The sequence below is a fragment of the Sinocyclocheilus rhinocerous genome, unplaced genomic scaffold (genome assembly GCF_001515625.1).
Source record: "Sinocyclocheilus rhinocerous isolate Xijiao unplaced genomic scaffold, SAMN03320098_v1.1 scaffold2435, whole genome shotgun sequence".
Lineage (NCBI taxonomy): Eukaryota > Metazoa > Chordata > Actinopteri > Cypriniformes > Cyprinidae > Sinocyclocheilus > Sinocyclocheilus rhinocerous.
In genome coordinates this window covers 70,220-88,099 of record NW_015654070.1, presented here as the reverse complement: position 1 = coordinate 88,099, position 17,880 = coordinate 70,220, and the positions used below count along the sequence as shown (strand labels likewise).

The 17,880-nt window shown below is 40.3% G+C and overlaps 1 protein-coding gene across 1 annotated transcript in view; it reads left to right on the top strand.

Moving 5' to 3' along the window:
* Positions 1 to 17,880, top strand: part of LOC107716866 (protein inscuteable homolog) — a 72,643-nt gene that overhangs the window by 16,437 nt on the left and 38,326 nt on the right. Inside the window, exons 2-3 of the mRNA XM_016523475.1 lie at positions 11,815 to 11,903; positions 16,394 to 16,754. Of these exons, the coding sequence (XP_016378961.1) occupies positions 11,848 to 11,903; positions 16,394 to 16,754 (417 nt within the window). The 5' untranslated portion in view covers positions 11,815 to 11,847. The remainder of the gene's footprint in view (positions 1 to 11,814; positions 11,904 to 16,393; positions 16,755 to 17,880) is intronic.

Below are 17,880 nucleotides of genomic sequence, written 5' to 3'. Positions count from 1 at the left end.
GCCCGGAGAGGGTTCCAGTCCCCGAGTTTAGCCCAGAGAGGGCTCCAGTCCTTGAGTTAAGCCCAGTGAGGGCTCCAGTCCCCGAGTTTAGCCCAGAGAGGGCTCCAGTCCCAGAGTTTAGCCCAGAGAGGGTTCCAGTCCCAGAGTTTAGCCCAGAGAGGGCTCCAGTCCCCAAGTTTTGCCCAGAGAGGGCTCCAGTCCCCGAGTCTAACCCAGAGAGGGCTCCAGTCTCCAAGTTTAGCCCAGAGAGAGCTCCAGTCCCAGAGTTTAGCCCTGAGAAAGTTCCTGTTCCCATGTCTAGCCCAGAGAAAGTTCCTGTTTCCATGTCCAGCCCAGAGAAGGCTCCTGTTCCCACGTCCAGCCCTGAGAGTGTTCCTTGTCCCAAGCTAAGTCTGGAGGCTCACAAATATCCGCCCACCCACTCCTGCCTCCTCCACCGCTGTCGTCTGGCAGCCCCTCTGCTTGCCCTCAACCCACTATAAGCACGGTACGAGCTCCGCGAGACTGCTATCCTCCAGCGTCGCCGGGGCTGTAGTATCCCTTGACTCCACCTCCAGCCTCTAAACCCCGGACTCCGCCTCGGCCCGTGGACCCGTCGGCTCCACCATGGCTCCTAGCTCCCTTCTCTCCGCCGTGGCCCGGCCGTCCACTAGTTCCGCTGGGCTCCCTTGTCCCTCCGGCTCCACCTTGGTCTGGCGTCAACCATCCTGTGCCTCAGGACTCCACTCCTCCGGCTGCGCCTTGTCCCTTCGTCCCTCCGGCTCAGTCAGGCTCCTTCATCCCTTCGGCTCCTCCTAAGTCCTCTGTCGCTCTGGCTCCACAGCGGTCTTTCGGATCCCCGCCTCCACGTCAGTTGCCGGCGCCATCTGCTCCGCCTTGGCCCTCCGGATCCTGCCCGTCGCCCTGGCTCATCGGCTCTCCGCCTCGGGCTCCTCCGTCACCTACTGGTCGCCGCCGTTGGTCGGCCCCCTGGAGTCGTCGGCCCTTCCTCCTCCATGGCTCCTCCCTCCGTCGGCTCCACCGTGGGTCACCATCATGGCTGTGGCTTGGGTCGTGCTTGGCCCCTCCTGCTCCAAGTCCTTCCTGTCGCCTCCCTGGCTCCTCCCTCCATCATCACCTTCCTGGATTCTGTCTGCCGGCCCCCTCCCGGGTGTCCGTCCTCCTCCCGAGCCTCCTCCCAAGTTCCCACCCCTGCCCCCACTCTGTTGTTTTACGGCGCAAAGACACGCCTTCCGGGAGGGTGGAGATATGTCACGCCCCTGGATTCATTCTGTGTGTTTTTCCCTCTCCATGTGCCTGCCCGGACCTAATTTTTCCTTGTTAATTGTTTATTGAGTTCCAGGTGTGTCTCATGATTTCCTTGATTAGTCCCATTACTTTAGCCCTGTGTTTTCCTAAGTTCTTGGTCTGGTATTGAATGTTCATCTTTCCCCGCTACGTGTGTGTTCCTAGTTCCGTTGGATGTTCATTAAAGTCTGTTCGTTTGAAGTTTTCTCCTCATCTCCTCGTTCCTCGCTCCATGCTCTTCACAGTAGCGCTTTGTGACACCACCAGAGAGCACCCCGAATGAAACACATGGTCATTTGGACTACTTTGGTACTGTCACATTCGCTACTGTGAGGGAGCACGGAGCGAGGAATGAGGAGACGTGGAGTATACTTTGAACAAAGAGACTTTAATAACATCAAGGGAACCAGGAACACACACGTAGCGGGGAAAGATGACATTCAATACTGGACAGGAAACAATGGGCAGAACACACTTTATATACAATCTTAATCAGGGGAAGACGAGACACACCTGGAATCAAATTGGAAACAATCGACATGGGAAAACTGGGTCATGGAACACGTGGGGGAGGAAAACACAAGACACAGGACTGACAGGTACTGCGTTTTTGGAATAAATTATTGTGATTACACTTGTCTGCCTTTTACATTTTTCTTGAAAATATATAATTTTAGGTAAATGGTTAGGGTTAGGTTGAGTAAAAGCAGAGGGTATAATGGCTCAAAAACATCTATATATTGCTATCTTGTAACTAATGTTTTTTTGTTTTTTTTTGTTATGTAAAGTGGTTATATTTAGGTTTGAGGATAGGGTTAAGGGATCTAAAGTTTAAATGTATAAATATATTTTGATATAATGGACTTGTTAATATTTTAGATTTCTGTAACTGTAATACTGCTCACGGTTTAGATGCTGTCAGTATGTCCATGTTGTGTGTCTATCCATATTTTTTGTACCTGTAAATGTTATGCATGAATACCTACTTATAAACAATGAGAGTCAGTCATGTCTCAGTGGCTGAATATGTCACATCAGTGAGATCTACTGAAGCACGTCCTCTCTTTGAGAACTGATTAACCTTCCTGCTCTCCACACACCTCAAAGCCTCTCAACTGTATGAGAGCTGCTGATCCACAGCTTCTTCAGAAGCATCACCACATGCAGCTCTGCATTTATTCTGCTTCACCTTCCGTCTGTTTGACAGCAATCTTTGTTGAATTTTCATTATTTGCTTTTTTGTCCTCTTGTTGACAATTGAGGACATGTACTCATGAGCAAATAATACTGAGGTAGTGTTTAGTTGATTGGGCCGTCAGTAATTTGTAATGATGGATGCAGTGATTATGTAACTGAGTCGTCACCTGCACTCTGTGGAGCATTTGCCTGAAAATATTTTATTGTGACAGTCAGTTTTTGAAAGGAATGACTCGTTTCCATTTGGCCATTGCATTCATTCATTTAGCATACAAGAAGTCCTGGGTAAATTGTTATACCACAGTTGCCACACATACATATTTATATGGTTATTTTCATGTCCAACCTTATGAGTACGTGAACCGTGAAAATAAACATACAAGTTTATATTAAGCATAAAAATATTAAGCATCCTGATTAAAAACACCTCAAGCTGCCATTACTAGTTTTTTTTTAACAAATTAGAAATATTGTAGTGAAGTGATATGCAGCAGTAATGCAGTCGACACACCTGGACCTTCTTCAGAACTTGGAGTTACAGACAATTAATCAACACCCTTAATATATCTGCCAACCAATCAGAGTAAAGAATTCAGCCTAAGAATAAGAATATTTGATTGTTTACCAAAGCCCTGTTCATCTCTGTCTTTAGTTTAGCCGAATCCATCTCGTCTGTCAATCACTCAAGAAGACCATATGTGTCTACATGTCATATTCAGAGGGAATCCACCAGCTTTTGATGGCAGAGATGGTAATGAGGCAATTCATCACAGTGTAGATGATATCTGATTAAACAGATTAAACAGTTTTTTTATCTTGAAACATGTAGGTCTGTTGCTAACAGAGAAGGTCATCCCGTGACAACGTGGCCAGATATCTCAGGAATGAGCTACATTTAGCCCACTCAGCCATCAGGACCTCATGTTAAGAGCTTTTTACTCTCACGGTTTAAAGCAAGAGAAAAAGGCACTGATTACATCCGTACAAGCTCTTCATTCTCTACTCTTACAGTCAGTCCTTGCGCTGTGTTCTCTGCTAATGCCTGATGTTGTGTTTTTGAGATAATATATCTGTGGAACTTGAGTGCTACAGCGAACTTTCAGTCAACCCACTTACTAGTGCAGGAATGCGAGAGCAATGACAATGAACAATGAAGAATGTGTTTATAGCTGGAAAAGCATATCTTCCAGTAGTCCTCTGGTTTAAATCATGAACACTCTGCCTGCTCATTCATCAGGTTCTTCTTTCTGGGTTCATAGATTTGAGTTTTAATGAATAGACAATAGACTGTGTTTAGAAACACTCTTTCAGCTCTGGGGATCACTTTTAGACAGGTGAGTAAAGCACACAGCAGTGACAATTTTGTATTAACTATTAATGGCCTTTTTGGGAAGGCCTATTAAGGGGTAACCTTTCTTGCAATGAATGCATGATTTTGTTCCTCTTTGTTTAAAATATCTAATTCTTGCTGTTTTTCTGAGATGATTATAAGCTGATATCATCATTGATTTTGAATGTCTACTATAAAATAGTCTAAAATGATTCTGGGACGCTTAATCAGACTGCTGTAGTATTTATTGAAATGCACAGCTTTCATCAGAGATATCCTGATGGATAATAAACTATTTGAGTACAGATTTGTTTCTGCAAGACATGAACATCTAAAACCAAGTCACTTACTTTCTCTCTTTTTTTATTCCATAACATGTACAGCTATAGCTACATTAAAGATAATGCCCAAATCCCACTATTACATTAGTCACCACAATATCAAATCACTTGATTCCAGCGAAATTGGCTCTTATAGTGAAATGGTGAGATAATTTTCAATGGCACTTGACATGTCAATTAAGTGAATGCTAATGGTCATTGACATGCTTGACTTGTCTACTTCAATTTATATATTAAAAGTGGTAGGTGGTTTTAATGACAGCTCTTGAGAAAGAAAAAAGACAGAGGGTGCACAACACAATGAAATCTCCACAACATAACGAAATATCACAATACAAGAGAAAAAGGCAGCAACACAGTGGAAACAAGCCACAACACAAAAACATTATCAAAACACAATGGAAAACAAGTCGCAACAACCAAATTGGCACAACACAAAGGAAAAAAGCAGCAACACAATGGAAACAAGCCACAACACAACTAAATTATCAAAACACAATGGAAAACAAGTCGCAACACAACGAAATTGGCACAACACAACGGAAATGGTCCTATGCTTGCAAACAAATGGGCCTATATTTGCTACTTTTTGACGTGTGAGCTCCTCTTTAATAAATAAGGTGCTTTGTCTTATTAAGCGCTGTTAGTGTTGAATGAGCCGATGGATTTAATGCAGGGTCTAATGATCTAACGAAATCCAATTTTTAATATTCAATATATTTTTATGAACCCTTGAAGTTTCTATGGGGCGATACATTATATCAGCCCATATCACGGTGCCGTTTCAATAAGTTTTTCAAGTGTTATTTACATTAAGTGCAAATAGCCAGCCTTGTTGACAGATAGGCTATTTACAGTAATTATGCCCACCAGTGTCTGGTTGGGCCACACAAAATTGAACATGATGTGAATTATATAACAGTTGTAGTGGCGTAGTGAGTAAGGCACATAGAAGCAGCTTTTTGACGTGATCGACCCGAGTTCGAACCTGCCGTTTACCGGACTCGCTCTTCTCCCTTTACCCATCTGGGCCTATATTTGCTACTTTTTGACGTGTGAGCTCCTCTTTAATAAATAAGGTGCTTTGTCTTATTAAGCGCTGTTAGTGTTGAATGAGCCGATGGATTTAATGCAGGGTCTAATGATCTAACAAAATCCAAATTTTGATATCCAATATATTTTTATGAACCCTTGAAGTTTCTATGGGGCGATACATTATATCAGCCCATATCACGGTGCCGTTTCAATAAGTTTTTCAAGTGTTATTTACATTAAGTGCAAATAGCCAGCCTTGTTGACATATAGGCTATTTACAGTAATTATGCCCACCAGTGTCTGGTTGGGCCACACAAAATTGAACATGATGCGAATTATATAACAGTTGTAGTGGCGTAGTGAGTAAGGCACATAGAAGCAGCTTTTTGACGTGATCGACCCGAGTTCGAACCTGCCGTTTACCGGACTCGCTCTTCTCCCTTTACCCATCAAATATTAGATCAGAAGGGCATTTCCTTTCAATGAAGAAAATATTCTAAAAGTGGAAATAATATTCATAATGAGCGTTTAATAATGAAGTATTTTGGGGTTAGGGGTAGGTGTATGGAGGGCTTTTTGTCCCAAGGCGGCGGCATCCATTTAATAATTTTAATAAATATAATAATTCACACTCTACATTATTATTGCATCCTGTTAATGTACAACAAAGCTGAGGTGCAAATAGTATTTTCCTGAAGTCCACTATCATCTTCACAGTTTTGAGTGTGTTCAGCTCCAGGTTGTATTGACTGCAGAGGAGAGATAGCTGTTCAATATCTCCTCTGTAAGCAGATTCATCGCCGTCTTGGATAAGGCCAATGACCGTGGTGTCATCTGTACTACAGGAGCTTGACGGAAGGGTCTGCAGAGGTGCAGTCATTTGTGTAGAGGGAGAAAAGTAGTGGAGAGACCACGCAGACCTGTGGAGCACCGGTGCTGATGGTGCAGGTGCTAGATGTGAATTTCCCCAACATCACTAGCACAAGTGGAGGTGGGCACAGAGAGCTAGTTAGTTTGGTCAGGAGTCTATGAGTTTGTTTCTAGTAAAACTGATAGGAGAAAAATTACGTTGGACAGGACAAACAAGCAAAAACAGTAAAAGTACTGAAGAGCTCAAAACTGATGCAACCATCCTCTGAAGGATACTGTATATGCAGTTTTTGCAACAACAACAACAACAAAAATCATATCACATTTACAGATTTTCATAGATGAAATGCATTTCATGATATGCTGAATCATGCACATATACAGTAACCAGCATCATTATCTGACTCATGAAGGACAATTTATGATGGTTAAAATGAACCCAGATTGTTCTGTCTACTTAAGGATTGTGAGATTCAAATCAGTAGGCCTAATCACTGGGTGTTCATATGCATAGTTCACGTGTATAGATAGGGGTTTTAGAAAGAAACTCATGGTCCTGTCACTTCTGTGACTTTTTTTTAGTCACTGGTTATAGGATAAACAATTGTGTTTAAGCTCGCACATCTGGGTTTGTGTAATTATGTGTAATTGTATACTTGACTCAGCAAGATTTGATTATAAACAGCTTTAGGTTTTTGTGGGGTTCTTAGAAACTTCAAGCAACAACTTTATATTACTGAATGGTAAGGTGGTCTTCTATGAAAGTTGTTACATGACAAACTATGTGACTTGTGTATTTTGGATAAACATAGTACTGTCTTGTCAAAGGTAAAACACAGTAACTAAACATTCTGTCAAAATTAGGTTATGTCTGAAATCTTTGTTCTGTGGCAGACAGGTTTAACTCAACTATGTTCAGATTTAGAGAAAAGGGAGTGTAAAAACTGAGCTCACCTCAACCAGAATTCAAACTATGTAGCCATTTCTGTCAGTTTCAGTGTTGACTGAGTTTCGTTTTGCTTTTTAATCGTTGGACAGTGACAGAAATATGTATTTTTACTGGTTTTGTCCTGAGGCAGCATTATTCATACTCCAAAATCACAGATACCAGCTTCCAGCATTGACGAGTAAACTTCAAACCATCCTGCTGCAGGATGTCATTAAATGAATCAGAAGAGAGTACAGGCCTACATGGTTAGCAGGTTGTGTAAATTGAATAATGTAAATGGGATACATCAATAAATAACATGGAATGAGCACTAAAGCTTATTGAGTCACTGGATGGCATTCTGCCAGTAAATCAGAAGATAAGATATTCTTTTGGCATAGTAATACAATTACTATGGAGGAAAGGACAGGACAAGAATAGAACCTCTTCAATTTAGATCAATGGTGGGAGATGAACATGGACAGAGTCTTTAAACCACACTAACATCACTGAGTTACACTTTAGGAAACATATCACTCATTGCAAAATCTGTCTGTTTACCAACAAGACAGCAAATGGAAACACAACAGTGTTAATAACACAACATTAACCACTATTAATTACGTAACTTACCCACACATGGAGTTACAGAAGACTAGCAAAACTGTGTCTGATGAAACACTATAGACTGTCTGATGTCTTGCTGCTTGGACTGATGGCTACTCCTTCAGCTGATGAGAACAGATGCTCTGTTGCCTCTCAATGACCACCTGCCAGCCATCAGTCCCAGTACAGAAGTGCCTCAAGTGTCAAGGCCTCCATCATTATCTGTGGGGGTTTAGCTGATTGGGGAAATGGGGTTGCATTGCCCAGTATGGGGTTAGAATTATTTCATATTCCCAAATAAATGAAAGGAGATTTACAAACAGATTCACAAATAAAGATTCACAACAATTAAATGAATTCACAGACACACAGAAACAAATTTATGTCAAGTTTTTGTCACAAACACAACTTTGAATTTGTTCAAACAACAAATTAAACAATATGAATTTGTTGATTGCTTCCTGTGCATTTGTGGACCACAGCACATGTTTTTCCGACATTTCTAGCTGCTAAACATGCACACAAATCCACAAATAGCTGGACTCCAACCATCGTTAACTCAAGCCAATCAGATAACAGCTACATTGACTGACCATTAGCAGCACATCATAAGAGTCATAATACAACAAACAATACAATGTTATCAAGGCTATATAATGTTCCCTGCTGTTTCCTGTGGTGTTAAATATGGCACTGGGTGTAATGGTATGGCAACTCAGAAAGAAACAGTTGATTGCAATGTTGCATATATGTGATTGCAGAAAGCATAAATGTTTTCCTATTGTAGTTATTGGTACTCATGCCACCAGTGACAGTGTGATTTTTGGATCACCCATCTCTTAAGTTGTGGTTATAAGTACATTAGATGACCACTTCCCTTTGCTTAGTTCAGGGCACCAGTCAAGGACATTTACCATGGCGGCATGAGAACAGTCCCAACAGGGGCTGTTCAATCATTTGGAAATAATATAAACTGGAGGGAGTTGGTCAGCTGATTTATCTGAAGGTTGGTGAGATAATGTTAACTTGTAGAACCTCTTACTGTTTTAGCAACACAAAGAAGACACAAGTGTAATAAAATAATTTTTATTAACAAAAGATAAACAAGAGTTATAAACAACTACTAAATGAATACCAAGAATGTTGCTTTTCTGAGACTAAAAAGTAAACAAATCAAACAAATAAATGGTATTTGTTGTTAAATTAAATAAACTATATAACATCTAACATAAATTAGAAAATCATATACTGATAATATAAAACAATGCCCGGGTCTCTGGAAAGAGGTTTGGATAAGTGATATTTACGTTCTCTGTGGTTGAGTGAGCAGTCCAGTGGTGGTGAGTGGTGACTTCTTCCACTGGTTGAGCTGGGTAACAATGCAGTGGGGAAAGGAGCAGGAATTCATTTCAAGAGGCTTGAACACAAAGCGCTGTGAGATGCTGATCTCCTGGAGCACCAAAGGGTCCTAAAATCTGGAACGCACATATGAGACCCTGGAGTAGGTGCAGAAGGTCCTAATATTTGGAACACGCCAATGAAAGTACCTTGAAGTGAAGGTTTGCTCGCCGGAGCTTAAACTTGCTGCAAAGGTCTGTATGTCTTCTGCCTTTCTGGGCCAGAGACTCAGAACTTGGTCAATCCGCTTTTGTCTCTCTGGGATGGAGACTCAGTATGTGCTGCATCTGTTGTTGTCCCGCTGGACGAAGACTCTGAACATATCTGATATCTGTCATTGTGTGGCCCACCCTATATTCCTCCTGCGGAATTTGTTTGCATAGTTCAAACACACAGTTAGAAAAGTGTCACTTACTGATGCATTATTCACTTACCAAACCACTACCAGAATACCTTTGGCAGTGTTCTGAATGCATAAAGTTAAACCACGATCAAACTGTCATGCATGCATTCATTTGTCCGTTACCAGCTGAATTTGTGTAAAATGTTTCGCTACACATTGCTGTCACTGAGGATACTTATTTCTCTGAATAAATATGAAATTGATGTGTGGTAGTTTGCATCAGTTTTAAGGTCTGAAAACATAGTAATGAATGGATTTGGAAGATCCTTGTGGCATTTCACCCACTGCTACTGCATATGGAGGTCCTAGGGAATTATTTATGGTGGCCACAGGCCAAAACCTGACCTAGTCTCTAGATGGGTGAAGGGCAGAAACTGCATATGGGTTAATGAGGTGTCCTGTCCTGCCACAGGTACCAGAGGTCCAATCAAAATGCAGCAAACCTTTGTCCACAGTTATTGCTCTGTTGCAGGACAGTATATGTGGTTTTGCAGGACAAATGTGTGAGAAATAAATTTACTACTGTTATACCATATAAATATTGATTTACATTAGTTGGAAAGCCAATTTGCGATCATATTGACAATAACCTTTTAAATTGCCAATAAGCTTTATTAATTGTGACTAGCTCTGTGACTGACACTTAATTTGCCGAGGTTCAAGTGATACAATGCAATTTACTCTATGGGACCTATTCAGTCTGCTAAATGCTAAAACAGTTAACTTTACAATAAACATGTAATACACAACACTATTTATACATTTATTAATTTAACACAACACTTATTCACATTTCCTTGCATTTGTACATAACACAACTGTACACACAAACACCGTCTATTGTCTATTTTTTATATTGTGTTTTTCTTCAAAAATGTGTTGTATATTGCTATTTTCTATTACTTATTCTATTTTTATTATCTGTGTCTTGTCACTGTCATTCTGTTTGTGCTGTAGAAGCTTCTGTCACCATAACAAATTCCTTGTATGTGTAAACATACCTGGCAATAAAGCTTTTTCTGATTATGATTATGATTCTGCATGACTATATTTTAGATCCCCTTAACTCTACCCAATACCTAAACATAACTACTACAACAACTACCTTACTTACTATCAATCAGCAGTAATTAGGAGTTCATTGAGGGAAAACTCTTTAATAGTTAATTGTGTCCCTGGAGCACAAAACCAGTCTCAAGTCGCTGGGGTATATTTGTAGCAATAGCCAAATATACATTGTATGGGTCAAAATTATCGATTTTTCTTTTATGCCAAAAATCATTAGGATATTAAGTAAAGATCATGTTCCATGAAGATATTTTGTAAATTCCCTATCGTAAATATATCAAAAATGTATTATCATTAGTAATATGCATTGCTAAGGACTTCATTTGGACAACTTTAAAGGCGATTTTCTCTTTTACTTTTGAGTATTTCGATTTTTTTGCATCCTCAGATTCGATATTTTCAAATAGTTGTATCTCAGACAAATATTGCCTTATTCAGCTTTCAGATGATGTATAAATCTCAATTTAAAGGGGGGCTTAGCATGAGCTGAGGCCGGGCTAGAGTGAGCTGAGGCGGCGCGGTCGAGAACGGCGCGCCCGGCGGATCCGACGAAGGAGCGTCCGGAAGGACATGAAAAGTTACGCCTTCTTTCTTTGCGTGAACATTTGGGCGGCGTTATGCAAATCTTCCCACATAGTGATGTAGATATGTGGGGGCGTGTTAGAACGAGCCGTTTTAGGTAGGCGTGGCTGACTCTTAACTTTTATAAAGAATATGTCTTTGGATTTGAGACTTTAGTCTTTGCAACTTTACAGATCTTCTTTATTCACCAAGAGCTTGTAACACTCCAAAGAGAAAGGAAAAATTGAAATCGCATCATGTGACCCCTTTAAAAAAATTTACCCTTATGACTGGTTTTGTGGTCCAGGGTCACAATTGTTAATATGAATTCACCAAGCTGAAGTGTTACCTTTTTTTGTTAGATCTGGCAGGTTTATTCAGGATGTTATACAGTACGTGTCTAGATGAAGTCCTGGCTGGTGTAGCTGTATTTAACAACTTTTGATGAGGTCCACGCTGGTTCCTATGCAGTCATCATCAGCAGAAAAATCCCCGCTCTGGATACTGATCTCCACAATGACTTTTCTGTGGTTGCTGTAGCATCTCTTGTGCAATTTGTAGATCAGTCAGTCACTCAGAAACAACCCAGTTTTGATACTTTCTGATCCAAGCTTGATCAAATTCATTAATTAATTTATCTTCAGGCAGACAGGCTTATATAAATACTATATTAGTACATAGTGGTCAGTGTAACTGCTTGCTGCAAAACATGGTGAAATTAGGTGTTTTTAGCATTTTGTGAGCTCTTCATGATGGCCTGCATTCAGTCTGTTAATATTGTGTTTTGTAGGTGCTATGCTGAAGTAAGGAGGACGCAGTCAGAATGGCGACCCCACAGAGTTCCAGACAGAGCAGCTATTCCTCAATCTCTGGAAAGATGTAAGTGGACTTTCATGCCTCATTATCTCTATGAAATTAAGGCATTAAAAAATTAGCAAAAGAAGTATATCACTAAACACTCCTTGGTGGCTGTTATTTTATCCACTAATAACATAAAATCAGGTGCAGCTGCTTGTAACTTGAATGTGTTTGTAACCTAAATAGTTTTACCGTTTTCGGCACTTTGCTATTCTTCTAGTGATTTACCTATAGCGGATAATGAATTGGATGTCTCGCACATTCACAAAAAATAGCTTACTTACAAAAATAAGGTGGATATTAAGAGGAAGTAGAAACACAAGCAGACAGTATTCCCATTGTAATGTGCAGTAATAGATGCTGATGTGTGTTGTTGAGAGTGAGACAGGCTCAGATTGCAGGTCAGAGTCAGTGATTACCTATGTTTGTTTGTCACTGACGGTAATCACACCAAAGTTTCTCATAAATACATGCCCAGAACATAAACATTTGTGACCTAAAATCTTTTTCATTTTTTTGTTAACGTGGTCTGCCTCCTCAAATACACATTTCAATATATATATATATTCAGAACGTATAGACACATTCACTCTCTATATATGTATATATAAGGTGAATTTGTCGATATGTACTGAAAATGATAAAAAAATTGAAAATGTATGCACTGGTTGGCAACATATTATGATTTTCTAAATTAAAAAAAAACTGAGATAGGCAATATATGTTCTTGAGCTAACAAGGATTTTTTTATTATTTAATTTTTTACTGGGGGTATATTATATGGTAAGAACAATAAGAAGAAAACAAACAAAAGCATTTCCTTTATTCAAAATGTGTAAATATAAATATGTGCTCATATGAATGAAGAGAGCAGCCTGAACTGAAGCCCGTGTGTTTCACGGCTCATCGCTCCATCAGACAGCAGGTGGAGGTTTAGCAGGAAGTGAGTCTGATGCTCATTCATGTTCACGGTGATGCTGAATCATTGTGAGTTGAGCTTGCCTTCCACCCCTGATGAACAATTAGCATTGCACACGCCAGTAGTTTGGACAGGTGCTTTTCTGTGCTCCACTGGACTCCATCTGTTTACACACACACACACACACACACACACACACACAAGATTTACCTGTGATATAACAGCACGCCTGCACATAGCGTCAGATATGATGTCATCACAGTGCTTCAGCTCGTTTCATCTGTGATGTCACTCAAAAACAGGCCAAAAAACTCAGAATATGATTGTGTCAATATGTTAATGACAAACAGGAAGCACTGTGAGTCAGAATAACTTCAGGACACGCATGAATAATACAGGAGCTTCGACTGACAGCTAATCCAAAAGCATCTTCCGTTTGACCAACAAGTGAAGAAATTGACATGAAGATTCAGACTTTTCTCCATATGCATCGTCTCTGAGTAGAAAATTCAATTTTTATTCTGAAAGATGATCCATTTCAAATGGTAAACATAGACACAATGTCTGACAAGAGCAGATGAATAATTGATGTCTGTTGGGAAGAAACGCCTGCTTTAATCGGCCAGGGTGTGGAGGTTGTAGGTGTATTGTGACATAATGTTCTTTTTTTATTCAAGCATAAGAGAAAATATATGGAAATATTCAATTCAATATATTTGTAGTGTGTTTCTTCCCAATGCACATCTTAGAGTGAGAGAGTATAGTGTCTTACGCCTGAAGGAGGATGCTAAAGGTGACGTGGCATACGAAGAAGCAGTCACACTTTATTTTAAGGTCCACTTCTCAAAATTAACTATGGCTTTTGCCTCAATAAACTCCTAATTACTGCTTATTAATAGTTAGTAAGGTAGTTGTTAAATTTAGGTAATGGGTAGGATTAAAAATGTATAAGCTGAAGAATATGTTCATGCAGAATGTGCTTCATAAAAATAAAAAAACTGTCAATATGCTAATAATATGCATGCTAATAAGCAACTAGTTAATATTGAGAACTGGTCTCTATACCAAAGTGTTACTGAAGAAGCAGTGCTTTAAAAATCCCCTACTTTAAACTAGTTAAGTCAAGTCACCTTTATTTATTTAGCGCTTTATACAATACAGATTGTGTTAAAGCAGCTTTACAGTGCTTTAACTATAAAATATAAAAGACAGCTTCCAAATTGACAATCATCTTCCATAATTTCTTTGGTGATTATAAAATGTTACATTATAGTAGAAGCTGCTATTTTGAGACAAAGTGTGATGTGTCCTCTGAACGTAAGCAGATATAGCATATATATATATATATATATATATATATGGTTGTTGGTCTGATTATCCAGTCATCATGACTGCAAATGTGTCTTCCTCTCTCTCTCAGGTGTGTTTACTCTGTAAATGACTCCTAGCGGAGTGCAGTGAATTATTCTGACCTCACTGTACACGGGAATAAAAGCGCAGCACTTTCTGACCCATCAATGGGTGGAAATGTAAATATTTGTGCTGGAGAACAGCTTTTCCTCCACATTCATTCAAATAAACCCATTATCATGATGATCCATTCACAAGAGGCCTTTCTCACAGAAATTGTTTGTGCTGGTTGATACTTTGTTCAAAATGGCCAGCTGTAAGACACTGTAATAATGTAACAGTAATTTTTAAATTTCTGTCCTGAAACAATAATAATTTTGTGTATATAATTAGACATTTTAGAGATATTGCACTTTATAACTTTCCATTTGTGACGCATGAAAATATAAACATCACATGTAAATATCTAAAAGAAAAATATGACTTTTTCACATAATAAAAGTATGGATGTGGTATAAGTGTAAATGCACAATGTTTTTGTTTTTCAGTGTTGGCTTCTGCACACAGTGCCAGTAAAATCTGTGGGTCGTCACATTGACATTTGTTTCCTGTTCCACTCGTTCACTATATGACACTCATTAGATCACATTGCCAAAGAGTAGGTGGAGAAGGGACGCTCTGGGAGACCGCTGTTTGTGTTAGTTTATACTGAGGGACATTATTTTTAAATGTGCAACAGAACCAACACTATCGTTAATTAGACCCCAATTGTAAAAAAAAAACACTTTTGCTTGTTTATAATGATAGTATCTTGTGCCATTATCTCCAATATTTTTGTTTTGTTTTGTTTTAACATTAATCGTATTATATTGTTAAAAATACTATTTTCTTATTTGCAAATCATTTAATTTCTAATAGAGTTTTTCCCCAAATACTCAAATTTACAACACCTTTATTTTCCATTTAATAATATTTTATATCTGGAAATGTATTAAACTCTTGCTTGCAGTCACATCAGTCCTGACCTCTGGATTGACCTCAGGTTGATAATGAAGCAGAATCAGGGGCATAGCAACCATTATAACTGGGGGAAGTGGGGGATTTCTGTGTGCATCCCCAAACTTTTTCTGATTTAATCATTACCATGCTCTACTGTGTCCTCTCTGCTTACATTAATCGGTTCTTCTGCCTATAGTTATATCCACATGTAAGTACAATGAAAAGAATATAAATGTAAATTGACTCTGGGCTGTGGAATATCCTTGTTTCTCAAAATCACTTAGCCAGATGCCTCTAATCAACAAGTTATTTAGCACAGATGAGTGTGTTTTGTGGAGCTCCTCATATGTTTGCATAGAAAAGCTTTCTAAATTCAACATTAGCTCATTGGAAAAATGTGCCTCTACTTAAATGTTTGTAAAACTCCATACCCATGCACAAAACATGCACATACAGTTTACCTCAGTCTCTACTGAAATGAACACTAGTGTAAACATCAACAACTTTTATTCCTTTTCACACAAGCAATTACAGAGCCAGATTATCAATTAATAAAGACATATTTCATATGGGTGGTTCCTTTCACAATACTATATAATGACGTTTCACATTTTTCATGCTTGCATCACATAAACAGCTCCATATGTTTGGCTTTTTTGACATAGTAAACTTGCCCTGTAGCTCACCTGGTACTGCATTACACTAGGGATGTAGAGCACTTGGTTATGAGTCCTGTGAAACACAAGTCACAACAAAAAAGCTCAAGACTTGTAGAAGCAAGTTAAAATGGCATGGCTGCTTCAGCAAAAGCATTTTAATTAATTTGCTTTTGTTAACAGTATCAGTTAGGTTTAGTGTAGGTGCTATGTATTATGCATTAAATCATAAACCTTTCTGAGCTGCCATGGCATGTACAACAAATAACGTAATAAAACATTGCCAGATTCACTTTCTTCTCTTTCGTATAAAACTCAGTGCTTTTAACTCAGAAAGTGTGGTGGTCATGCAAGAAGTAACGCAATACCATTTTGCAGAAATGCCTTAGGCACATTTTTATTTATTTTTTTACATATATTTACATGAATGCCCAAAGGCTTGCTAGGGTCCCACCTGTAACTTTTGATTGAAGACAAAGTTCGAGACCTCAGTTGTAAGGCTTGAATCATTTACGGGCTCTACAGTCAAAGGCTCATGTATGTACAGAAATGTACATGACCTGACATTGTCGTGTATGTCTGTGCAGCAGGATGCATGCCATACAGGTGGACTCGGTACAGCGCTGGATGGAAGACTTACGGCACATGACTGAGGTGGAGTGCATGTGCGTTCTGCAGTCTAAACCCATCGGTGTGGATGAAGATGCTCCAGGTGAGCTCATCGTATCCGGGGCAGGTGCCATTGGTGAGCATGTCACTCGTGATAACTTGCAGACGCTGCTGAAGAGGGCGCTGGTGGTCAGCACAGAGCTGGGGAAGATGTTCCAGCGGCTGGAGAAAGGCCGCTGGCAGCGGGTCCACAGCACGGCCATCAGGGTCAACTGTCACGTGCGCTCGCTCATCCAAGAGTACAGCACGGCCAGAAATGCCCCACCAGAAATGCAGAAGGTACGAAAGGACACATTCAGAAATAAGCAACAGATGTGTCTTCAGCATGTACAATTACATTTAAAAACATAAAGGCTTTAATCACATATAGCAAACATATTTTATTGATGACATAATTGGTTACACTGGAGTATTAGTAGACTGTTAGAATAGGGTTAGGTTTAGTAGAATTTGTTGGCATACTTGCAAAGTTACTTGTAGTCAGTAGAATGTCTGTTGTGGACCATCAAAATAAAGTGTTGGCAGATATTAAGCAGTCTATTAACAGTTAACGTCTCAGGTTACGTATGTAACCATGGTTCCTCGAGGGAACGAGACGCTGCGTCGGAAAACGCTTTGGGAACGCCTTCTGTGACCACGCTCTGAATCACATGTGAAATCAGTCCAATAGCTGGATTTATTATTATAGCAGGAAGCTATAAAAGCACGTGCGGCGGAGCCGGCGTCAGCTTCAGGAATGAAGCAAGCACCGGCAGGGATGCCGGAAGTATGGCACCGAGACGCAGCATCTCGTTCCCTCGAGGAACCATGGTTACATACGTAACCTGAGACGTTCCTCTTCAGGAACTCGAGCTGCATCGGAAAATGCTTTGGGAATGAGAATGCCCACGCCGCCAGACTTGCAAAACTCTGCCTAGTGTAGAAGAGCACAACTAAGGCGAGAGAAAGGGGAGCCAGGAGTGGCTAAAGTAGGTGGGGCCCGCTGTCCCGAAGGCCAACTTCTGGAGGAGTGAGCCTTGACCCCCAAAGGAGAGGGGAGATCAGAGGACTCGAGGCTATGTAATAGCATCCTGATCCACCACTTAGCATAAGCTTCTCTGGCCGGAGGCCTCAGCCTCAGCGCACCGCGGAGGAAACGTGTAAGAAGAGGGTGTCTTCCCACTGAATGGCCACCGAGAGGGGCGTGGTAGGCCGCAATGGCCGCCACAAAGACCTCTAGGGTGGAGTGGGTCCACCCTGCGGATAAACAGGCCTGCAAGAACTCCAGAACTGTACCAAACGGGCAGTTAGCTGGGTCGGGCTGGCGGTCTCCGCAGAAGTACAGTTTCCTCATAGAGGGAACTCTGGACGGAGGATGGTCTCAACAACCTCGGTTGAGAGACCGGAAGTTATTAGTTGTGCCTCC